Below are 25,938 nucleotides of genomic sequence, written 5' to 3'. Positions count from 1 at the left end.
TCTGTAAGTAGTTCTTATGATGAAATTTTAAATAATGATTGTATAGTAGTTCTATTCCTACTTGTTAGAAAATAGGGGTTTTGTGTACTTAGTGTTCCTCTAAAAAATACACAAGAAAGCTGAAAGCTGTGTACTACCCTCAGTATCAGTTTTATTCATATAAATATAATTTAAATTAATCTTCACCTGAATATCATTAATTAGGTTTATTGCTAACATTGGGTTAGTAAGATGAAGTTTTGTTGCTTTTTGAAAATTAGGACCTACAAAGTTTTATTGCTCTTGCTTTTCATATCAGAATTTACTTGAATTCCTTCACTTGCTCTAAAGAAAACACTGTAGGTTGCATTTAAACTAGCTATTAACTGGATAAAATACTTCCAGTTCAATCAAAACAAACATTTACTGAGTACCTAATGTGTATTAAGAACTGTTTATTATGCTATTTAGAAGTTTTATGTATTTATTTATTTATTTTGGATTTTCTCTACCCCCCTTCGCCCCCGCCCCAGAATCTCACAATCAACGAGGAAGACCAGTCTGTATAGCCACTGATGATTATGAAAGTGAGAGTGGAAGCATGATAAGCCAGACAGTTGCCATGGCAATTGCAGGAACATCAGTTCCTCAACTAACAAGGCCTGGCAGTTTTATTCTCACATCAACGGTAAAAACAACCCTCCTACAGAATTATTTTCCGGAAAGACAAATACTTACAAGGATGTACCCTTAAATAACTAAAATTATTTGTTATATTAACTGATGCAGAAGTACTCTGAGCTTTATTTTGTGGAAATGTTAAGGTTCTAAGAATATTACCTATCTTCTACAAGTTATTTAAAAAAGTATTAATTTTTGCAGGTTTATGGTATAAAGCTCTTTTCTGTCATTCAGAATTTTTGAAAATTGCTTATTATATAGCCTATTTTTTTAATCCATTTTACTTTTTTCCTCTTTATTGAACTTATTGGAGTGACACTGGTTAACAAAAGTATACAAGTTTCAGTTGCACAACACATCATCTGTTCACATTCTGAGAAATTTCTAAACTCTTTTTCACAGTGGCTGCACCATTTTACATTCTCACCAGCAATGAATAAAAGGTTCCTGTTTCTCCAAATCCTCACCTACACTTTTTTCTTATTTATAGCCACCTTAGTGGGTATGAAGTGGCATGTCATTGTGGTTTTGATTTGCATTTTCCTAATATCTACTAATGTAGAGCACCTTTTCATTTGCTTATTGGCACATCTTTTTGAACAACTATCTTATTTAGAGAAAAGTCCATTCAAATTCTTTGCCATTTAAAAATTGTGTTATTCTTTTTGTTACTGACTTAAAAGAGTTCTTTATATATTCTGAGTACAACTCCCTTATATATGATTTCAAAAATTTTCTCTCATTCTGTGGCTTTTCACTTTTTTTATGGTGTCTTTTGAAATGCAAATTTTTAAAATTTTTATGAATTCTAATTTATCAGATTTTTCTTTTATTCCTTTTACTTTTTGTTTGTTTGTTAATCCTCATCCAAGGATATTTTTTCCATTTTTTTTTTTTTTTTTTTTTTTTTAGGAAAGGAGGGAAGGAAGGGGAGAGAGAAAGGGGGAAAGAGAAATGTAGATGTGAGAAAGACATTGATTGGTTGCCTCCTGCACGTGTCTTAACTGGGGCAGGGATCCAGCTACATGCCCCTTGACCAGGAATCGAACCCGAGACCTTTGATGTGCAGGCCAACACTTAAACCACTGAGCAACACCAGCCAGGGCTATTCCTTGTACTTCTGATTTTATACATAAAAAAGAATATATAAACTATATGTACAATTAAAGTAAAAGAAACAGCAGTATATGTACCACCTAGTTTAAGAAATAAAACATTGCAAATACTTTGGAACTTCCTTTTTGCCCTCAATTCACTCCCTCTCTCCCCTCAAAGTGACCACTATTTTCAATTTATTGACTTTTTAAAACTTTTCTTTATGTGAAATATACTGCACATGAAAAAGTACATGAAACATAAATGTACGAGTTAAAATATTATAAAATGAACACCTTTGTAGCCACCACTCAGGACAAACTATAGAACACTGACTGCCTTTTAGAAATCTTTAGCATGTTTTTCTCCACCACAACTACTTACCAAGCTCCCGTTAACCTGACTAATAATTGCTTAATTTTATTTATAGTTTTACCATCTACGTTTGCATCCCTAAAAATTATAGTGTAATTTTTACATTATGTCTTTAATATTTAAGCAAGTTACAAATTGTACTATAATTCACTGATTTTATTTCCGTACCAGAGGCCTGGTGCATGAATTCGTGCACGGGTGGGGTCCCTAAGCCAGACCGACTATCAGGGCCGATGGGGCCATCTCGCCCAGTCCCTATTAGGGCCTGCCGGCCAGGGGGAGGGACTCGGGGAGATTGGCCAGCCATGGGAGGTTGGCTCTGGGAGCGCACTGACCACCAGGGGGCAGCTCCTGCTTTGAGCATCTGCCCCCTCATGGTCAGTATGCATCATAGCAACTGGTTGACTGGTCATTGGGTCGTAATGGTCACTTAGGCTTTTATATATATCTTCTACACTAATAAAAGAGAAACATGGTAATTAGCGTACGACTGCTACCCTTTTCATCGGCTAATCAGTTACTATATGCAAATTAACTGTCAGCCAAGATGGCGGCCGGCAACCAGGCAGCTGGAAGTGAACATGAGGCTTGCTTGCTTCAGTGACTGCAGACTCCAACGTTCCCCACCTCACTTGCCGGCCTCTCAGCTGCAACTCTAAGCAACTATGTACTATGTTGCAAATAAGAAGCTAAACAAAACCCCAAAAAACCGGCTGTCAGTCAGCCCCAGACCGCAACATTGTATCGATGTTTCCAGCAGCGAGGCCTCAGAGCTAAAGCTGGCCCAAAATAAAAAAAAACACACACAAAAAAAACAAGGAGCGGTTGGGAGCTTTTAGTCACCTGCCAGCCGGAAAACAGCCCTCAGCCACTCACCCAGACTGGCCAGGCACCCCAGTGGGGACCCCCACCCTGATCCAGGACACCCTTCAGGGCAAACCAGCCAGCCCCTACCCATGCACCAGGCTTCTATCCTATATAGTAAAAGGGTAATATGCCTCCCGGCACCGGGATCAGCGTGACAGGGGGCAGCGCCCAAACCCCCTGATCGCCCTGTGGCTCTGTGTGTGACAGGAGTGGGGCCACAACCTCCCTATCCGCCCTGCTCTGTTCGTGACAGGGGAAGGCACCCCAACTCCGTGATCAGCCCTGCTCTGTGCCTGATAGGGGGGAGCTCCCCAATCCCCTGATTGCCCTGCGGCTCTGTGTTTGACAGGGTGCAGCGCACCAACCCCCTGATTGGCCCTGCTCTGTGTGTGACAGGGTGCGGCGCCCCAACCCCCCCCCTCCGGTCACGGGCCCTGCTCTGTGCATGACGGGGGAGCTCCCCAACCCCCTGATTGACCCTGCTCTGCGTGTGACAGGGTACGGAGCCCCAACCCCCCTGATGGGCCCTGCTCTGTGAGTGACAAGGGGCAGCGCCCCAACCCCCTGATCAGCCCTGCTCTGTGAGTGACAGGGGGCAGTGCCCCAACCCCCTGATCGGCCCTGCTCTGTGCATGACGGGGTGACGCCACAACTTCCCTATCGACCCTGCCTTGAGTGTGACGGGGCGGTGCCCCAACCCCCCAATTGGCCCTACCCTGAGCGTGACTGAGGGTGGCATCACAACCTCCCGATCCGCCCTGCTCTGTGCATGACGGGGCGGCGCCCCAACTTCCCAATCGGCCCTGCTCTGATCCTGACCAGGGGCTGCACCTAGGGATTGGACCTGCCCTCTGCCACCCGGGAGCAGGCCAAAGCCAGCAGGTCGTTATCTCCCGAGGGGTCCCAGACTGTGAGAGGGCACAGGCCGGGCTGGGGGACCTCCTGCCCCCCGAGTGCACAAATTTTTGTGCACCGGGCCTCTAGTATATAATAAAAGGCTAATATGCAAATCGACCTAGGGGAGCGGGCCTAAGCCGGCAGGCGGACATCCCTCAAAGGGTCCCAGACTGCAAGAGGGCACAGGCTGAGCTGAGGGACCACTTCCCCGCCCCCCCCCCCCCCCCCAAGTGCACAAATGTCATGCACCGGGCCCTCTAGTAGATGATATCCCATTACCTGAATATAGATCAGTTTATTTACCCATTCTGTTGATAGATGCTTGAATGGTTTCTGATCTTTTGTTATTGTAAATAGCAACCCTGTATATTCTTTTATATATGTCCTGTATGCATGCCTATGCTATTCTTTATGGTACTTACTAAGAGTGGAATTTACTGGGTCACAGAATATTTTTTTCACCCATACTTGGTGTGCCAGGGTGTTTTCTGAAGAGTTCGTCTCAGTTTATACTTGCACCTTTGAGAGTTCCATTCATATGTTCATCATCACTTAGGATTTTCAGACTTTTCAACTTTTGTCAATCTGATAATTTATAGTTGTAATTCATTTCCTTGGTGTGTTCTGAGGGTACACACTCTTTCATATTTGTGTTGGCCATTTGAATTTTCTCTTTGAAAGTGTCTAGTTTTGTTCATTTTCCATTGGGTCCTCTGCCTTTGTGTGTGCTTTGCAGAAGTTTATATGTTCTGGATCAAGCCTGTTGTCAATTATAAATGGGTCTTATAATTTATGGGGCTTGGTTTTTCACACACTTAATAATAAATTTGGTGATTGGAATGTCTTATTTTAAAATCCTTAAATTTGTCAATCTTTTCCTAGTATTTTTTGTGTTTTTTTAATATCCCTATTCCAAAATTTTGAAGGTATTTTAAAAAATATGTTTTTATTGATTTTAGAGAAAGAGGGAGAGATAGAAACATCAATTAGCAACATCAGCTGCCTCCTGCATGCCCCCCACCTGGGATTGAGCCAGCATCCCAGGCATGTGCCCTGATCAGAATTGAACTAGTGACCTCTTGGTGCAAGGGATGACTCATGCTCAACCAACTAAGCCATACCAACCAGGCTTTATGTTATTTTTTAAATGCTTGTTTTGTTCTTCCTTTTATATATAAAACTAAAATCTGCTAGTACATGGAATTTATTTTTATGAACAGTAGAATTTGGGCACCCAAGTTTATTTATTTATTTTATATATCATATCAAATCATTTCATCATCATGTATTAAAAGATTATTTTTCCACCTTTCATCTACATGAACTGTAAAACTTTTTTTTTTGTCATAAACTCTGTTTTGTATAATATTAGTATAGCTATGTTAGGGGTTTTTTCCCTAGACTATACATGGCATGAATTTTTTCACTTTTTAATTTCAATGTTTTTGCTTATGTTTTCAATGTCTTTTATACATAGTGTGTAGTTAGATTTTGCCTTATATTTTTAAAATCTGGTATGTTCATCTTTGTCTTTCACTAGACTTCTTAATCCATTTGCATTTAGTATAATTAAAATTAATATATATATATAGCATTTTAATTTTACCTCAAATAGTCTCACCCACTATGTGTGAATTATATTTTTTTCTCATTCCACATTTTCCTCTAGTTTAGAAATTATTCTGTTTCTGTCTTTTTGTGATTATATTACAAATCATAGTATGCTTCCTTAAATTAAATGAGAGTCTAATGTAAATCATCGTTATATTCACTTTGGTTAATAGAAGAATCTTAAAACTAGTTGACTTTATTTACCATTCTCCCTACTCACCTGCTATTTTATGTATTTTTAATTTTGAATATTATTAAACCTGAAACAATCCATTGAGCCCAGCTGAAGTGACTCAGTGGTTAAGTGTTGACCTATAAACCAGGATGTCACAATTCAATTCCTGGTCAGGGCACATGCCATGTTGCGGGCTTGATCCCCAGTAGGGGGCATGCAGAATCAATGATTCTCTCTCATTGATGTTTCTTTCTCTCTCCTTCGCCCTTCCTCTCTCTGAAATCAATAAAAACATATTTTTAAAAAAACAATCCATAGAGTTCTTAATTTGGTTACTGTGCAAGGTTTTTTGTTGTTGTTTTGTGTGGGGTTTTTTTAGTTTGTCTAAATTCTATTTGTTTCTCCTATTTTTTGTCAAGTAACCTTTTCTTTATACTTTCAAGTTTCCTGTCAGATTTTTGGGGGTATAATACTTTTAAAATATTATTCTTTTGTGGTTTTATTATTTGATAATTTCAGTATTTCAAGTCTTTGCATACCTGTTTCTGTTGTCTGTTTTGACAGTTCTCACTCATGATCTATTGCTTCCTGTGTACCTGATTCTTTGGCTGTATACTGGACTTTGTATTTGCAGTACTATTTATAGGTATAATAAGAGTCCTGTGATTGTGAATTCTTCCTACAGAGAAGTTTCATTGATTGCCAGTACCAGACCAGAAATATCTCCCCCCAACTCCCTTTTTTTAATGCCTTGGGAGAATGGGAAAAATAGCCCCTCAGTCATTCTTTGGAGGGCTTAATTCTCTTGTGGAAACTTGGTTGAGAAACCTATTCTTGATACTAATCTCAGGTTGGTTTTATATGCAGCAAATTTATACTAATTTATCATGTGCATTTTCTATCTATTTGAATGAACACATTGTTGCAATTTTAATTTAGGCAAATTCACCATCTTTTTTGTGGGTTTATAGTTTATGCTTTTTAGGTCTTATTTAAAAGTTCTGTTCTACCCCCAAGGTTATAAATATAATCTCTTATATTTCCTTGTTAAAGTTTTAAAATTTTGCCTTTTACATTTTTTTCTTTGTCTTGAATTTATTTTTTGTACAATGGTGCAAGGTAGGAATCTTATTTTTTTTCTCTAGTGAATCTATCCACACTTATAAGTGATCTACCCACACCTATAATCCATCCATCCACACTGATCCATAACTCTGCTGTATATAAGATTTTCATATATACATAGGATTTTTTATTCTTTCTATTCTATTTCATTACATTATTTGTCTGCCATATGCCAATATCAAACTGTCTTAATTATTCTAACTCTAGTAAATTCTAAATTTATTAATTTTAAAATAATTATTTCAACAGTTAAGTATGTTCAGCTTTCCTTTGTCTTTCGTCTCAACATCTCTTCCATTGCTTTTTTGTTATTTAGTACATTTATTAATTAAATGTGAGAATGTAATATAAAGGTAAAGAGAAAGTTTTGGCGTCTGGTTAACCTGTATGAAAATCCTGGCTTTACTTTTTCTTAGCATGTGATTTAGAGCAAATTAATTTCTAGCCTTTAGTATCCTTACCTATAAACTAGAAATAATAATAGTTAATACTGTCTCATAACATTATTGTGAATTAAATAAGAAAAAGTTATCATACTGTCTAGCACATTTCAAATTTTGTTATGTTTAGTCTCATCATTATCACCATTTTCATCCTGTATCTTGTCTATAAAATTGAGATGATACTACCTGCTTGGTGATATTGTTTGAGAACTAAATGAAATAATGTATGTAAAGAGCTTGGCATGATGACTGGAATAGAATAAATATCCAATAAATGATACTATAAACAGGTTCTTATTCTTAGTTTTTTGTTAATATTTTACATACTTATACTAATGGAGATTGAAAAATTTAAATGGCACCTTAACTTTATATGCTCTATGTAAAAATGGTTTTTATTTATACAGTGTCTAAGACTTTTCTTTTTTGTCAGTGTCCCTGACAGGAAATAAGGGTTCTCTAAACCTGATAAACTTTTTGTTATTACTTTCTATTCTTATACTTCTCTTATTTTTTGAGTCAGCTGTTTCTTTTTTCCCTTTACTTTCATCATGTTTGATATTATGTGGTAGATATGTTAGTTTTTAATAGTAAGATCTTTTAGTTTTTTGCTTTATAATTTCTATTAGCATCTGCCCAAATTAAAACAATCTTCTATTGCCAGGAAAGATTCAATAAACTTCAAGACCTTAAGTCTAAGGTTTGGTATGACTTATACAAGTATTATCTAAATCAGATGGTTCTTTAATAATATTGGGTTTATAAGTAATTTTGGTTTTTTGCTTTTAGAAGAAAATAATTGACAACTGCCCAAAAAGGAAATGGTCATTGATCAATCTGACTCATTCTACTGTTCTTGATTTTCAGAGTGGCAGGCAACACACTACCTTTTCAGCAGAATCAAGTCGGAGCCTTTTGATCTGCCTCCTTTGGGTTCTCAAGAATGCAGATGAGACAGTCCTGCAAAAGTGGTTTACAGATCTCTCAGTCCTGCAGCTCAACCGGCTGTTAGATCTGCTTTACCTCTGTGTATCTTGCTTTGAATACAAAGTAAGTGATCATTATGCCATTGCAAAGAGGAACAAGAAAGGAAATTATATGGAAAAAGAAGAATATTTTCTCAATGCTTCTTCTTTTCTAATGTTTAAATTTTAGGGAAAGAAAGTGTTTGAAAGAATGAATAGCTTGACCTTTAAGAAATCAAAAGACATGAGAGCTAAACTTGAAGAAGCTATTCTTGGAAGCATAGGTGCTAGGCAAGAAATGGTGCGCCGAAGCCGAGGACAGCTTGGTATGTACACAGTATCTTCTCCTTCTGGTGAGAATTTCTTCATTTTCCTTCAAGTTTATTTTATAGTGCTCATTGTTGCAAGTCTTCAATGACAGTTCTACCCTTTAAAAAAGAGGGTTTTAAATGTAACTGTGAATTAACCGAAATAACCATTTCTTTGCAGGAATTCAAGTTAAGAGCTCTGATTGAAGTAGGCTAAAACATACTTTGTGATTTTCCTGGATAGTCTCAGTTTATTCCTGTTGTTCTTGTGTGATTATTAATAGCTCTAGTTTTAGAGCCGTTTTAGGTTCACAGTAAAATTGAGCTGAAGGTACAAAGATTTTCTTGCCCACACGTATGTATAGCCTCTCCTATTAACAGCATCATTAATGAACCTACACTGACACATCATAATCACACAGAGTCTATATAGGGTTCACTCTTGGAGTCATAAATTCTATGTAGCATCTCCTTTTATTCTTAAAAGTTTCCTAGTTTGCACAATGAATTAATGTACCCTGTATCTAAGGCAAAGATATTGGCCATCAAACTCAAATATCAGGGAGAAGAAACAGTTAGTAGCTTTAGAGGCCTGATTCTAATCCCAGGTCTGCTAACCATTAGCCATATAACTTTGACCAAGTCACTTAATCTCCCCACTTTCCTTTTCCTCATTTACTTGTTATAGTTTGGAGAATTTAAAAGATAGTATAACTAACTGAGCTTATCATCTTTGTAGTGACCATGTGTGTAAACATTTCATAAATTCTAAAGTGACATGTAAATGATATTGTTGCTGTGAACTCCTTAAGGTCAGGGTATGGCTTAGTCATCTGTGTACATGTCACATGCTAATAGTCCCATGTATCTTTGTTGACTTAAAATATGACTATACATTTATAAGTATACTAGGGGCCCAGTGCACAAATTCGTGCACCTTGAAAGGAACTGTGGGCTGCAAGGCTGTGGTGGACACAGGGGCAGGTCTCAGCCCATCCTCCACGCCCCCGCCCAGCCCCTCCCACCATGGTCCTCAGTCCCCTCTCTGCCAGCAGCCCCGTTCCTGCTGCTGCTGATCCCACAAGCTGGCGGCGCCGGCCCCACTCGCACCCACTGATGGTGCGGAGCAATTGGGGCCAGCGCCAGCAGCGGGTGTGAACAGGGCTGGCACTGTCAGCGGGTGCAAGTGGCGGCTGCTGCCCCAATTGCCCCTCAGGAGCAGGGGGAGGTGGAAAAGCCCTCAGGGGTGATCGAGGCCAGCAGCCACCACTCACACCTGCTGACAGCGCCAAGAGATTGGGACTGGTGCCGGGCGCCAGCAGCAGGTGCAAGCAGTGGCTCCAGCACTGGCAGTGGGTGCGAGCGGGGCTAGCGCCAGCAGCAGGTGCAAGCACCGGGCGGGACCGAAGTGTGCAGGAGCAAAGAATTTTCAGTAACCACCAGAGGTTCACCCCAATGACAGCTACCGGCACCCTGCCTTGGTCTGGCACTCCCACTCACCTGCTCCACCATCCCACCGCGGCCAACACCTGCCACGTTCTGCACTCTGCTGCCTGCTGCCAACACCTGCCATGTTCCGCGTGCGCCCCCTGGTGGTCAGCACACATCATAGCAACCGGTTGTGTGGTTGTTCTGCCATTTGGTCTGTTTGCATATTAGGGTCTTATATATATAGATTCTTTATTTATTGTTTTCCAAAATGCTGTTACCATGGTGATCATTTATTTAAGTGAACTTAAATATTCTTTATATGCTATGTATGTTTGGAATTTAATAATGAATAAGATAAAGTCTTTGCCTTTAATGGAATTAATAGAGCACCGGTTTTTTCACTGTAGTTATATACAATTCAAAATGTATCTATGTATTTTCTTTTAACTCATTTATTATGTTAAACAATCTTCTAGAAAGGCATGAAAATTAACTTTCAAGTAGGTCATCTAATTATTACCAAAATCTAATGTATATTATCCTCATCTTTAAGATGAAGAAAATAAAACTCATAGAGATAAATAACTCGCCTTAGATCATAAACTAAGTGACAGAAGCAGGATCTTTTGACTTCCAATTTAGTGTTCTTCATATTATACTACAGCTCTTTCTGAAGTTTATTGTTGGAAAGGTGAAACTATTAACAATATGTTACAATTTATGAAATGTTTACACATTTCCTTTCTTGTTCCTCCAATTTGTGAAATGTTTACACAACTTTAGAATTGATGAAATGTTTACACATATGGTCACTACAAAGTTAGTTACACTACCTTTTAAATTCTCCAAACTATCACAAAAATGTGTTACATTTTTAAACCTGTGGCCTTAAGACAGCTATCATTATTTGAATTAAGAACTGAAGCTCTGTTTGTGGAATTTAAAACAAATAGCCCTAGCCAGTTTGGCTCATGGTATAGAGCGTTGACTCGCAGACTGAAGGGTCCCGGGTTCAATTTTGGTCAAGGGCACGTAACTTGGTTGCTGGCTCAAAACTAATGTTATATGTCAATTATATCTCAATTAAAAAAAAGAATTGAACTTCTTGTTTTTAAAAAATTAGGCCTTTGTAATTCTTATTTGCATTTTGACTTTTAAGCTAGGTTACCTAATGATAGACATTCTTAACTAAGGAGATAAAACAGTTTCATGAAAAAAGTTTATGATAAAAATGTAAATAGACTACACATGTATTTAGTTAACTATCTTAATATAGGCATATCATTCTTGTTTTCTTTTTTTAAATTTCTTAAAGATAGAAATTTTAAAATTAAAAAGAGGTAAGTAGAAAAGGATAGAAAGAGACGGGAAGGGAGAGAAAGCAGAAGAAATATCCAGACATGTCCTTTATTGTGTGGCAAATTACATTTTTTTCTCAGTATTTTTTAAATTAGTATTTGAACTCTGAATTTTGACTTTCATTTTTCTTTCCATCTTTCCAACCAATTTAAGGTCTCATGTTTTTCAAAAAGGAGCATTAGCTTCTCATTGAAAGCCTAAAATCATGGCATTCTATTGTTTAAGTATTTTTATATTTCTGCACAATTCCCAATGCCTTCTCCACTTCTGCTGGATTTGTATAAATCAGTTCTATTGCTACTGCCCCTTAAAAGAGTCTATGCGATTCAGTCCACCTTCCATCCTAGAAACCTCCTGGGAGAAAGCCCGTTTTTCTCTTGCTCTGCTTTCCGTTGTCTAAAAGAAGTAATTACTTTAGGAATTATCCTTATTTTCTTCCTTTATCAAACAAAAACTTATTGAGCATTGACAATGTGCCAGAAACTTTGTCAGCCTCAGACATTAAGTGCTGGATAAGTAAACAATCTTTGTTCTTAGTAGTTTATAGTCTTGTATTTGTAAGTGCTATGGAGAAAAGTAAAGCAGATTAAGAGGAAAAGAAGTTGGAGAGTTGGGAAAGGCCTTTCTGTGGAGGTAAGGAATGATTGGCCAGTGAAAATTTGGGACGAACAATCTGGCAGAAGGAAAAACAACCCTTAGACAGGTTCTAAATCAGGAGCATATATTCAGAATACAACACACACACACAATAAATATATACATATATATATGTATAAATATTTAATATAATATATATTATATGTATAATATACATATATAACTGTGGTGGTGCAAGCAAGAGGAATAATGGTAGGGAATAAGTTATATCATGTAGAGCCATAGAAGCCATGGTTAAGATTTTGAGAAAGTCAGCATTAGAAAATGTGCTTATTTAAAAGGGTGTTGTTGTTATTGTTGTTTTGTAATACATGTAGCAAACATATTTCTTCTGTAACTGTTATGAAAGCTTTGAATAAAAAGCACTATTGTCAGGTTTTTACATTGTTATTGAGGATAAAATGGCTGTGTATAAAATTATTAACATTGTGCAGTATTTCTTAAATGTTTGCAAGTATACACATAAGTGGTCCAGTTGAAATAACATTTTTAAAAATGGTTTTGAAATGTACTTGACAGAGAGAAGCCCATCTGGAAGTGCCTTTGGCAGTCAAGAAAATCTGAGGTGGAGAAAGGATATGACTCACTGGCGGCAAAACACTGAGAAGCTTGACAAGTAATATAACCTATTTTATGTTAATGATAGGCTTGTGGAATTTCAGATGCAAGAGTAAAAGTGACTAATTTTAATGTTATTTATGTATATGTTAGGCATTCAAATCTTAGAAGAAAAAATTATTGTACTTAATTTTTAAATTGAAGATTTAAACAGATTTGGGGCAAGAATTTTTAATGTGGTACAGGAAAGCATAATGTTATATATTTTAAATGTTACCCCATTTTCCCCAGCAATCCGCCCCCTTCGAAAGTTGCATTCTACAACTATTTTAGAATATATTTTGGGTGTCACACTTAACTAAATATTTCAAGCATTACCAGAAATTAGAAAACTATTATTTGCCCTCTTGGAGCCTAAAATACAATTAATGGAAGACAGAACACTCTGAGTCTTCTGATTCTAGCATGGAGGCAAGCCAGGTAAAAAACAACCGAAAATGCACTATCATGAGTCCAGGAGCCTAAAGGACTACAGTGTAAAGAGAACTAGAAATGAATCCTTCTCACTGCCTAGGTGACTGCAGGTAAAATTGTGTGGCTTGAAACTTGGCATTGAATTAAGGGGCTAAATATTTTCTCTTGACAATTTGTAATTACAAGTTAGCCCTCAAGTAGCTTGACTGGCCCAAAAACTTTAGAATATGGTGACCAGCTCATTCAGGTTTTCCTAGTACTCCTAAATTTTAGCACTGAATGTTTCATATCCCAGGGAACCCCTCAGTCCTGTCCTAAAGCAAACCAAGATGATTGGTCACTCTATCCGAAACCATCTTCAGCCCAAGATTTAGAGGATTCTTACAAATAAACTTCCAGAAATATTAGTTCACATCAGTGAACTCATAAAACACAAAGCAAGGCCCTATGCAAGCCAGTAGAGAAAAAACAATAACAGCAGACTCAGTACCATATAGATGGAATTATCAGAAATTCTTAGTCTCTTTAGGCTGCTATAACAAAATACCATTTGCTGGGTTACTTATAAACAACAGAAATTTATTTCTCACAGTTCTGGGAGCTGGGAAGTTCAAGATCATGGCACCAGCAGATTTGGTGTCTGACCCTCTCCCAGGTTACAGGCTTCCCTCTCGCTATGTCCTCATATGGTGGAAAGGCAAACAGATTCCCCGGGGCCTCTTTTATAAAAACACTAATCCTATTCCCAAGACCTCTTCCTCTCATGACCTTTGCCTCACCTCCTAATACCATTACCTTGGGCATTAGATTTTCAGCATAAGAGTGTAGTGGGGACACAAATATTCAGACCAAAGCAGATAGTGAGTATAAAATTAATATGCTAGAATTTTTGAGCTTAGAGTGTTCATTTTTCTCTCTTCTTTGTCTGCCTAAGTCCATTTCTTTGATTACTGTTCCACATGTGTTGTGGAGTTCACAAAGCAGTCAGCATATATTGCTTTATTTCTGCATTTGTATAATGTTCTTTCTGCTTATCTTGCCGTGTTCTAGGGAAGCTGTTTTTTAGTGTTTTCCTGATACTTTTTGTTTAAGCCATATATATGTTTTTAAATATATTTTTATTGATTTCAGAGAGGAAAAGTGAGGGAGAGAGAGAGATAGAAACACCAATGATGACAGAGAATCATTGATTGGCTGCCTCCTGCATGCCCCCTACTGGGGGTGGGCCACCAACCCGGTCAGATGCCCTTGACTGGAATCGAACATGGGACCCTTCATCCACAGGCCGGCGCTCTATCCACTGAGCCAAACCAGCTAGGACTAAACTATATTTTTGTCATATTTCTTTACAGAAGTCTTTCTGGATATTAAGTTTCCAAATTTTGACTGGAATTATTATTTTCTTTTTCAGTTTAATTCTAACTATGCTGTATTTTCTCTTTAATTTGTAAAATGTAAACTCATGAACTTTTCTCTTTAATGGTAGTAATAAAGATTCAGAGACTTAAACATCTAAGAACTTCAGTAAGTTAGCATTTAGTATGTCCTTGTATTTTTGCTTTGATTTTGTGTATTGTTTTGTCTATTTAGATGTAATATATAATTTCTATATGTTTATTGCTACTAAAACAAATCTCATCTTTACCCATAAATCATCTATAGTTCTTTTTAAATTTTTTATTTTTAATAAATAATATTTTTGTGTATATTGGATAGTCAAGTAAATGACTTGATTGGCATCAGATGTTTTATTTCTAATGTGTGATTCCATCCAGAGTTTCATTGAAGAGTTCATTTATTTTCTGCATCAAAATTTAAAATTTTTTGAAACTTTAGGGGGGGGAAGTACATTTATCCTTTAACATTTTGAATAATGCTACATGAAGCAGCCCTAAATGCAAGCCCACATAGCACCACCTAGTGTCTGTTCCACGCAGAATAAAACACTTTCCTGTGTTTGCTGTTATCTCTGGAAGCTAAGTATTTCTGCTTTCAGTGGCACCGTGATAAAATGTGTATAGGAATGGTCAAGAAAATGTAGGGTAAAACAAAACATTATTATGTAAAATATTGTCTTTTCCCTTATTCTCTTATAATTTTCAATTCAGGCAAATACTGAAAAATGGTTCCAAGTTTTGTTTCGTTTTTCTATGAATCTTTAAGTCTTTTTTTTGAATTGTGGATCTATTGTTTTGTTTTGTTTCTTTTTAACATAAATATAATTTCTTATACTATTTTGCATTAGGTCAAGAGCAGAGATTGAACATGAAGCACTGATTGATGGAAATCTGGCTACTGAAGCAAACCTAATCATTTTGGATACACTAGAGATTGTTGTCCAGGTAAGAACACAAAGAAGAGGAATTTAAAGTATAGATTTGGTTCCCTCGCTGGTTTTGCTCAATGGATAGAGTGTCAGCCTGTGGACTGAAGGGTCCTGGGTTCGATTCCGGTCAAGGGCACTTGCCGGGTGCAGGCTCGATCTCCAGTAGCGGGCATGCAGGAAGCAGCTGATCAAAGATTCTCTCTCATCGTTGATGTTTCTATCTCCTCCCTTCCTCTCTGAAATCAATAAAAATATATTTAAAAGAAAAAAAAAAGTATAGATTTGATAAATTGGGTTTAGGGGAAAAGTATTTATTGAGCCATATAATTACATTTAAAATATAAGTAGTTCCTAAAAGTTACATCCTGGCTCTCCCTGCCCACTTCATTTAAATCCTGCCCATTCTGTTTTTCCCTTTTTTCTTTTATCCAAATCCCGGTGAGCTCCTTTTTTTTTAAGTCCTCCTAGATCAGTGATGGCGAACCTTTTGAGCTCGGCGTGTCAGCATTTTGAAAAACCCTAACTTAACTCTGGTGCCTTGTCACATATAGAAATTTTTTTATCTTTGCAACCGTAATAAAACAAAGATTTATATTTTTGATATTTATTTTATATATTTAAATGGCATTTAACAAAGAAAAATCAACCAAAAAAATGAGTTCGCGTGTCACCTCTGACACGTGTCATAGGTTCACCATCACTGTCCTAGATCTTATATTATTATTTTCCTATTTTAAAAACAATATTTGTTTGTGTATACATATTCAGTCTCCTTAACCAAATTGCAAGTACATCTCTTTTTTATTTATCTATCTTTAAATTGCAGACAGTTTCTGTAACAGAATCCAAAGAGAGCATCCTTGGTGGGGTGCTAAAAGTGCTACTACATAGTATGGCTTGTAACCAAAGTGCAGTTTATCTACAACACTGTTTTGCTACACAGAGGGCCCTGGTTTCAAAGGTAGGTTAATTTTGTTCCTTCAGTCTTATTCGACTTTATTAACATTGTCTAAAATCATTTGACATGTTCATTGGTTAATGTATTTATATTTAAAGTTTTTATAGAAGCCCAAGACCCTTGATTCTTCTTTGTCTCTCTTTTATTATTTGCCTTTTGGAATTCTTATTTGGATCACCTTTAACCAGTTTTTGGCTTAAAAAAATAGTTTTGATGTGGAGAAAGGCCTAAAATTAATAGCTAATCTTAAATTTGGGGCTTTCCTTATTTCTTGTTCTGCCTGTTCCTTATTAACTTGATAAATCAAGAATTCAATGAATAAGTAGTTCAGTCCATTCAATTTAAATTAACTTAAAATATGGTGAATGGAAAATAAAGTACATTTGTTTGTTCAATGACTTCAAATATTTATTTTCTACATTCGTTTCCTCCGAAAAATTTGTATATTCTTAAATCTCAAAGGTAGCTATTTCTTTTTTTTTTTATAGTATTACAGATATCTCCCATTCGCCCCATCCTTACTTCCCTCCTCTCAGCTCCTCCCTAACACTCCCAGATCTTCACCACCCTATTGCCCATGTCCATGGGCTATACGTATAAGTATATAAGTTCTTTGGTTTATCTCTTCTCGTCCCCTCAACCCCACATCGAGGTATGTCAGTCTGTTCCTCCAGGTCTTATTTTTTGGTCAATTCTTTTTGTTCATTAGATTCCACAAATATGTGAGATCATATTCAAAGGTAGCTATTTCATTTTATACATCTTATAAGATGGAATACAGAGCTGTTGATGAAACTTAACCAGTGAAAATAACTTATAGTACTATTTTGTAATAATAAAAACATATTACAGAATTACACGTTTGTTACTATACCAAGTGTTTTATGGACATTATCTGATATAAGATAGTCATACAACCCCATGTAGATAATATTATTAGGCTCATTTTATGGATGAGAAAACTTGTCCAAGGTCACACTGCTACTAGCTAGTCAGTGCCATAGTTAGTATTCAAACCCAGTCTGTCTGACTCTGGTCCACATTATTAACCACTAGAGGCCCAGTGCATGAAATCCATGCATGGGTAGGGTCCTGCCAGCTGGGGCCTTCCTTCGTTCCACGCTACCCCCTGGTGTTCAGCGCACGTCATAGCGAGCGATTGAACTGTTGGTCAGTCAAACTCATGAGGGGACACTTTGCATATTAGCCTTTATATATATAGATTAGCAAATATTGTCCCTTCACCATTCTTTTGATTCTTGGCTATACTAATAAATCTCTAGTTCAGGCTACATAACTTCAATGTTGGTGTTGTTTTTTACAGTTCCCTGAACTCCTGTTTGAAGAAGAGACAGAACAGTGTGCTGATTTATGCCTCCGGCTTCTCCGGCACTGTAGCAGTAGCATCAGCACAATACGGTCACATGCTAGTGCCTCCCTGTATCTACTGATGAGACAAAACTTTGAAATAGGGAATGTAAGTATTTTGTCTCTGGATTCATAATGGAATATAACTCCTGCAGCTGTCTATTTTATGGATTTGGGGAGAAGAATGGAATTATTTTACGTATTTTGAGCCTAATCCTAGACTATCTTGATATTTCTCATTCTGTGGATATCTTATAAAAATTCAAATCCTTAATTTTGTTTTCTATATTAAAAAATAACATACAGTTCTAGTGGTTTGGCTCAGTGAATAGAGCGTTGGCCTGCAAACTGAAAGGTCCCGGGTCCGATTCCGGTCAAGGGCACATGCCCACGTTGTGGGCTTGATCCCCAGTGGGGGACTTGAAGGAGGCAGCCGATCCATGATTCTCTCTTATTATGGATGTTTCTATCTCTCTCTCTCCCTCTTCCTTCCTCTCTGAAATCAATAAAAATGTATTTAAAAAAAATAATAACATGCAGTAGTAAACTTTGAATATAAATCTATGTTGAGCCCTGACCGGTTTGGCTCAGTGGATAGAGCGTCGGCCTGTGGACTGAAAGGTCCCAGGTTCGATTCCAGTCAAGGGCATGTACCTTGGTTGCGGGCATGTCCCCAGTGGGGGGTGTGCAGGAGGCAGCTGATCTATGTTTCTCTCTCATCGATGTTTCTAGCTCTCTATCCCTCTCCCTTCTTCTCTGTAAAAAATCAATAAAATATATTTTAAAATAAATAAATAAATAAATCTATGTTGAGCTGTTATAAATTTTAATTGTTATCATTAAGTAAAATGAAAGTTTTATATATATATATATATATATATAGAGAGAGAGAGAGAGAGAAAGAGGTAATATGCAGATTAGGCCGGGACGCTGTAACAGGTCATCTCCAGACAGGAGGAAGTTGCACGTGCAGGTGAGGCCCGGAGCGGAGACGGAGACAGAGACGGGGCCTGCCTGAGCCGGTGCAGTGACTCGGGCAGCCCCGGAGTGGGCACAAACGGGGGTCGGGGGACGCTGCAAGTGTCAGGCGTGGGTCCCAGCCCCCTGTGGCAGCCGGCGTGAGTCAGGCTCGGGTCCTGGCCCCCCGCGGAGCACCTCCTCGTGTGATTTCAGTCACACACTGGGCCTCTAGTAATAAAGAAAATTAAATGTTTAAATAGCTTGGCTTGATATTTTATGATTATATGCCAGACTTTGAGGAATTCCATTCTTCATTTAAGTATTTATTTGATAATACATTCATGTGTTGTATTTTTTATTTTAGTTTTTTGTGTGTGGTGTTTTTTGTTTGTTTGTTTTTTTAGTCAGATGTTTAATTCACTCAGGTAAGTATTTAAAAATTAAATTTTAGAATTTTTCTTTGAGCACTGTTTTTGGTATCTTATTGGGTCTGATTTGTAGTATTTTCTTTTAATCCAAACAGTTGATAGTCCTTTTTGTTTTAAAGTTTTTTAAATGTTTTTTAAAAAAATATTGATTTTAGAGAGAGAAAGAGAGGGGAGCAGGGAGAGAGAGAAAGAGAAACATTTATGTTATTTATACATTCATTGGTTGATTCTCATATGTGCCCTGACCTGGGATCAAACCCATAACCTAGGCATTTTAGAACGATGCTCTAACCAGCTAAGCTACCTAGGTAGGGCTTGTTTTTAAAATTCTTGGTTTTTGTTGTTGTTGTTTTAAATAATGTATTTATTGCTTTTAGAGAGAGAGAGAGAGAGAGAAACATGGATCCGCTGCCTTCTGCGCCCCCTACTGGGGATTAAGCCTGCAACCTGGGCATGTGCCCTGACCAGAATTGAACCAGCAACCTCTTGGTGCATGGGGTGATGCTCAATCCACTGAGCCACACTGGTCAGACATGTTTAAGTTTTGATGTTAGTTTTATTGCAGTGTGATCATACAGTATATATCTCTTTTGTACCGTGTGTGTTTGTGTGTTCATATATGCAATGTTTTTGTAAATGTTACACAAGCATTTAAAAAGAAGGGGTATTTCCTATTTTTAGAGCATTGAGTTAAACAAACAAAAATACCTTATTAATTACATTATTCTGTTTTTCTATATCCTTGTTTATTTTTGGTCCATTTGCTGGACTGACAAATGATTTTAAGCCTACAAATTGTGTATTTTTCTCCTTTAGCTCTTATTGGGTGAATTGATATTCATAACTATTACATCCTTTTTATGAATTATTATTCCCTTCAGAATTGAATAGGCTTTATTTTAAGCTTATTTTGGTCTAAATTCTACCTTGTATTAAGATACCTCTGATTTCTTTTAATTTGAATCCTACTGTTCATTTTGCGTGCTTTTATCTTCCCTATATCTCTTATGTGTTCTTCAGTTACCTTTGTTTCTTTATTTTTACTTTTAAGAATCTATTTTAGGTGTGCCTCTCATATACAAGATAGAATTTTTCTATGTAATACACTCTAAGTTGAAGTAAATCTTTTCATATTTGCTATTATAACAAATATATCCTTGAATTCTATTGTATTATGTTATTATGCCTCCCCTTCTTTAAAAAAATTTGTTGGTTGTTTTTACCTTGCACTCTCTGCTTAGTTCACTTTATGTTTTGGGTGTAATGTTTATTATATTCAGGAAAGTTTATATTGCTCTAACAATTACCTTTATCTAGTTATGTAATATCTTCAGTCATCTATTTTGTTAGATTATGAATTCTTAGTACGGGTAATATTGCCACCAAGCAAGTACAAATTGGTTCTTGGGAAAGAAAAAAAAAATCTTAACTATCACAATGGTTTGTAGCCTTACAAAGCACAACCCTACCATTAGCATTTCACTCTTTAGTACAGTTGATCCTTGAACATCATAGATGTTAGGGGCACTGATCCCTGCAAATTCAAAAATTCACGTATAACTTTAACTCCTCCCAAAACTTAACTACTACAGCCTACTGTTAAACGGAAGCCTTACCAATAACATAAACAGTTTTATTAACACATATTTTGTATGTTATGTGTGTTATATGCTATATTCTTATAATAAAGTAAGCTAGGGAAAAGAAAATGTTATTAAAATCACAAGGAAAAGAAAATACATTCGCAGTATTTACTGAAAACAAGTAATGTATGAGTTCAAACTTTTGTTGTTCAAGGGTCAACTGTAGTTATTTCTCTCATTGGGTTTTATTGAGCAGCACTGGCATTAAGTTCATAGAAGATGAAGAACAAAATATATGCAAAATTGGTGCTGCAAGACAATGGAGGATATATGGCTGTGACTTGGAGGAACTTTCAGTCAGTTGCGGGATCCTAATATCATATGGCAAGAGGTGGTCTATATGTGACTGTTGGCTTTCATTGGTTTCTTTATGGATGTTGTTTATGTTTGATCCTCAGTGCTTCTGTGTGTGAGTTGGGCTTCGAAATTTTTTTAAACTTTATTATTGAATTCAAGAAAGTTATTCAACTTTATCATTAATTATGTCAAGTACCAAAAGGAAAAATGTCAAACATAGCTGAATGAATATCAAGCAGCTAAATACTATTCTGTAGCTATTTTCTCAAGAAAGTTCTTGGGAAATTTTCCCAAGTTCTTGATTATTCAAAGTTGTTTCTACTTTTGAGACAGCAAGGATGGTTATGAAATTTTTGCCTCAGACTTTGAATAATAAAAAGGGCAAGAAAGCAAAACTTAAAACATAAAGAATACTTAATAGGATAAAAAAGGTACTTGATTATCATTTTATTCTGGCATTAAATATTGTTGTAGAGCCATCTGAATATAGCCTGATATTTTCTTCCCTTTACATAAATTTTTCCCTCTCAGCTGCTCAAGTGATCTTTTTCTTTTTCTTTTTTTTTTTAAATATTTTTTTTTTACTTCTGAGAGGAAGGCAGAGAGAGAGAGAGATCAATGATGCGAATCATTGATTGGCTGCCTCTTGCACGCCCCCTACTGGGGATTGAGCCCGCAACCCAGGCATGTGCCCTTGACCGGAATTGAACCCAGGACCCTTCAGTCCACAGGCCAACGCTCTATCCACCAAGCCAAACCAGCTGGGACAGTGATCTTTTTCTTTATATTTGAAATTAAATCCCTTTTGTAGAATATGTCATGGTGTTGACTGATTTTTGTTAATTTCCTCAGGCACATGTCTACTTTTAATTCACTTAGTTCAGAAAGTTTTCTTGAGTGCAGAACTGAATATTTGTTTTTTTCCAGGGTTTGGATTTTTTTTTCTGCTTGCTACCAGTTATACATATGTTGCATCTGTTTTTGCTTTACCTTTTACCTATCATTTTCTCTTTCCTTATTTAACCCTTTATTTTTGTTAAAATATATTTTTATTGATTTCAGAGAGGAAGGGAAAGGGAGAGAGAGATAGAAACATCAATAATGAGAATCACTGACCGGCTGACTCCTGCACCCCCCATACTGGAGATAGAGCCTACAACCCAGGCATGTGCCCTGACCAGGGATCGAACTGTGACCTCCTGGTTCATAGGTCAACGCTCAACCATTGAGCCACGCCGCTGGGCTCTTTTTTTTTTTTAACACTTTTTGAATTTCTATTCATTTTAGGTGCTTTTCTCTCCCCTATACATACTTTTATGTTCTTTACATCTTTCTTTTACCAATTTTATCTTTTGTGTTTCTATTTCTTTTTCAAGTAGTGTCGACTCTCATGTGAGCTCCTGTTTCATCATCACTTTCTGATTCTTGCTATCTTTCCTTAAATTTTTATTTCTGTCTTTTCCTTTGTAAAGTTAATGACTTCACACACTTTTTTATAATGTAAGGCAAAATATTTCATTAGAACTTTCATCTGTTTCATGACAGCATTTTTATAATAAGTGTTCTTTATCTGGTGAGTTTCACTGATCTTCTTTACTATTTTATTACTCAGTATAGAATAAGCTGGGTTTTCTTGGCCCAGGTATTTGTAGGAAAATTCTTCAAGAATGTATTTCTCATGGAACTTTGCTATTATACATACATCTTATCTAACTTTCTAAGTTTCTGGTCAATCTGTTTCTGTCCACTCTTCACAAATTTTTACTCTTTTACTTTTCAGGACAGATAGTTTTATCACTTCAAAATTAGTCTTTTATTTAAAAGAAGTATTTTTTCCTATTATTTCTGGCATCTGTACCTTAGGATAAGTAGGTGAATAGAGCTTTTTAAATAATTAGAATGGCCTGGAGATAATAGAAGGAGACAGGGAAAGAGAAAAAAATACTTTTTAGCACTGCTTGATGATTATGGCTGGAAGAGAGAGTAATAAGAGAGGAAGTTGTCATTGAAAAGGCCTAGAGTAAGGTTTCATAGGACAAATATTTGTTTTGTTTGTTATTGTAGTCTCAGTTCCCACCATGTAGTTTGACACATTTACTGAGTTGATACTTGAGTTTTATCCTTAAAGCTATGCTCAGCAATTGGAGCTTTTTAAGGAGAGATGTGTTTAGATTTGCATTTGACAAAAAATTTTCTGAAGCTATTTAGAAGATAGACTTGGGGGATTAGAGAAAAGGCAAAAAGATCAGTTAGGAAGTTATTACAGTAATTCAAGCAAGAAATGGTAAGGGTATAAACTAAAGCAATGGCATTGGGAATGGAGAAAGAACAGATTGGAACAGATTAGGGAATTGTGAATTGGGTTTATAGTATGAGTAATAAGGGAAGAATGATTTCTAGATTTTTGGCTTGAATGAGTACATGAATAGTAGCACCATTCATTTAATTAATAGGAAGAGAAAGTATTTTAGTGTTAAAATTGCAGTACCCATGAGACACATCCAGATAGAGCCATCTAGTAAAATATAATAGCCTGGAACTCTAGAGAAAAATATGAGCTATGAAGACATAGGCATGTATCTATCTATGTTAGTCAAAAGCAAAGAAATGGATGAGACTATTTAGAGTATGACAAGTAAAAAGGTTTCTTGCCAGGCTGGCGTGGCTCCGTGGTTGAGTGTCGACCTATGAACCAGGAGGTCACAGTTCTATTCCCGGTCAGGGCACGTGGAGGCTCAATCCCCAGTGGGGGGCATGCAGGAGGCAGCCGATCAATGATTCTCTCTCATCATTAATGCTTCTATCTCTCTCTTCCTCTCTGAAATCAATTTAAAAATATATTTTTTTAAAGTTTCTTGACAGAGTCTTTGGTATCAAAAGAGTGGATAAAAAATGGGAAAATCAGGATAAAGTGTTACCACTAAAGATAAGCTAGGAAATTTTAAATAATACATTTACATATATAAAGATGTCAAATAGAATTTTGACAAAAATATCTTCAATTTGAAAATTACTATGTTATTATTGATAACCTCTTAAAAATAGTTTCCTAGTGGGGAATGGTGAAACAAATAAATTTACACTAAAAATGGAAGAATATAAACTCTCTTGTAGGCATTATTCTAAAGATTCTACTTTTAAGTTACTTTATGAATGATTTGTGTTAAATTATTTATGTCATAATAATGGACTTAATGAAATGGGCCAGAGTTTAAAGACCATATCTACCATTTAAGAATTTTGTGATGGCCCTAGGTGATTTGGTTCCGAGGATAGACTATCAGCCTCCGGTCGCGGCACTGGAGGTCCCAGATTCAATTCCAGTCAAAGGTCCGTACCTTGGTTGCAGGCTTGATCCCCTGCCCTGGTCAGGGCATGTGCAGGAGGCAACCAATCCACGTGTTTCTCTCACATTGATGTATCTCTCTCTCTCCCCCATCCCTTATACTCTTTCTAAAAGTCAATGGAAAAATATCCTCGGTTGAGGATTAACAAATTTTATTTTTTTTAAATTTTATTTATTTTTTAATATATTTTATTGATTTTTTTACAGAGAGGAAAGGAGAGGGATAGAGAGTTAGAAACATCAATGAGAGCGAAACACCAATCAGCTGCCTCCTGCACACCCCCTACTGGGGATGTGCCCGCAACCAAGGTACATGCCCTTCACCGGAATCAAACCTGGGACCTTTTAGTCCGCAGGCCGACGCTCTATCCACTGAGCCAAACCAGTTAGGGCAAGGATTAACAAATTAAAAAAAAAAAGAATTTTGTGATGGTTGGTTAAGCTCTTTAGTCTGTAAAAATTGTGTTATTATTAATAACATTGTATATAATAAAAACCTAATATGCTAAGTGTCTGGTTGTCTGGTGACCGGTCGACTGTTCAACCAATCTAAGTGTAATATGCTAATGATATGCTAAGGCTGCTTAATCGCTCTCTATGACGTGCACTGACCACCAGGGGGCAGATGGTCTGACTGGTAGGTTAGCTTGCTGCTGGGGTCCGGCCAATTGGGACTGAGCGAGATGTGCCGGACATCCCTGGAGCTCTCCCGTGGTCCTTTTCCGGCGGCCAACCTCCCGTGTCCCTCTATGGCCAACCCCAATGGGGACTGGGCAAGATGAGGCCGGACACACCCTGGAGCCCTCCCCAGCTCGATCGTGCACCACAAGGGTCCCTCAGCCTGGCGTGCGCCCTCTCACAATCCAGGACCCCTCAGGGTATGTCGAAGAGCCAGTTTCAGCCCGATCCCACAAGCCACTCCCCTCAAGAGGCTCACCCCTCCCACTCCCCTCTTGCCACTCCTCAAGTGGGGCCAGGATGAGCAGGAGCGGCAGGTAGGAGCTGCAGGCAGTGTTGGATTGCAGGTTTCAGCCCTATCCCCACAAGCCACCCAGAGGGGCCCCACCTGTGCACAAATTCGTGCACTGGGCCTTTAGTATTTCATAATAGGTCAATGTTAAGTCTAGGCACAACTTCTAATTTAACTGTAAAACATGGCACTTTTTAAAACCCTGTTCTGTAGCATATTGTTCACAGCAAAACTGTAAGTTTTATGTTCTTTTTAAAATAAGATTTTAATATGCATATCTCATTACTTTTTAAAAGTATTTTGCTTAGAGTGGTATTTTTTTTCACTAACTAACCTTTTCTTTTAGACTGTTCCTTTAAGCTCTCCTATATTAAATGGTAACCTGATAATTTCTCTGTTACAGAACTTTGCCAGGGTTAAAATGCAGGTAACCATGTCACTATCTTCCTTGGTGGGTACATCTCAGAATTTTAATGAAGAATTCTTAAGACGTTCTTTGAAGACTATCTTGACCTATGCTGAAGAAGATCTGGAATTGAGAGAAACAACCTTTCCTGACCAGGTCAGAAATGCCACTTTCTAGATCATTAATTGAAAAAGGATTGTAAATAGGCACTTTTCCAAACTGTTAAATCAATCTTT

At 37.1% G+C, this 25,938-nt stretch overlaps 1 protein-coding gene across 14 annotated transcripts in view; it reads left to right on the top strand.

The window, feature by feature from the left end:
• Positions 1-25,938, top strand: part of DOCK7 (dedicator of cytokinesis 7) — a 180,929-nt gene that overhangs the window by 127,244 nt on the left and 27,747 nt on the right. For 7 of the 14 annotated variants that reach the window (XM_070405267.1, XM_070405266.1, XM_070405269.1 and 4 more), the window contains 8 exons: positions 513-667; positions 8,116-8,298; positions 8,404-8,539; positions 12,488-12,584; positions 15,246-15,342; positions 16,153-16,287; positions 17,609-17,761; positions 25,700-25,858. In XM_070405267.1, the coding sequence (XP_070261368.1) occupies positions 513-667; positions 8,116-8,298; positions 8,404-8,539; positions 12,488-12,584; positions 15,246-15,342; positions 16,153-16,287; positions 17,609-17,761; positions 25,700-25,858 (1,115 nt within the window). Of the gene's footprint in view, positions 1-512; positions 668-8,115; positions 8,299-8,403; positions 8,567-12,487; positions 12,585-15,245; positions 15,343-16,152; positions 16,288-17,608; positions 17,762-25,699; positions 25,859-25,938 lie in introns of all 14 variants that reach the window. The other 7 variants (XM_070405265.1, XM_070405264.1, XM_070405262.1 and 4 more) reach the window with 1 other exon arrangement.

Source organism: Myotis yumanensis, unplaced genomic scaffold (assembly GCF_028538775.1).
Source record: "Myotis yumanensis isolate MYYU_CA2020_CCGP unplaced genomic scaffold, mMyoYum1.0.hap1 SCAF_2, whole genome shotgun sequence".
Classification (NCBI taxonomy): domain Eukaryota; kingdom Metazoa; phylum Chordata; class Mammalia; order Chiroptera; family Vespertilionidae; genus Myotis; species Myotis yumanensis.
This window is presented reverse-complemented; position numbering and strand designations above follow the sequence as displayed.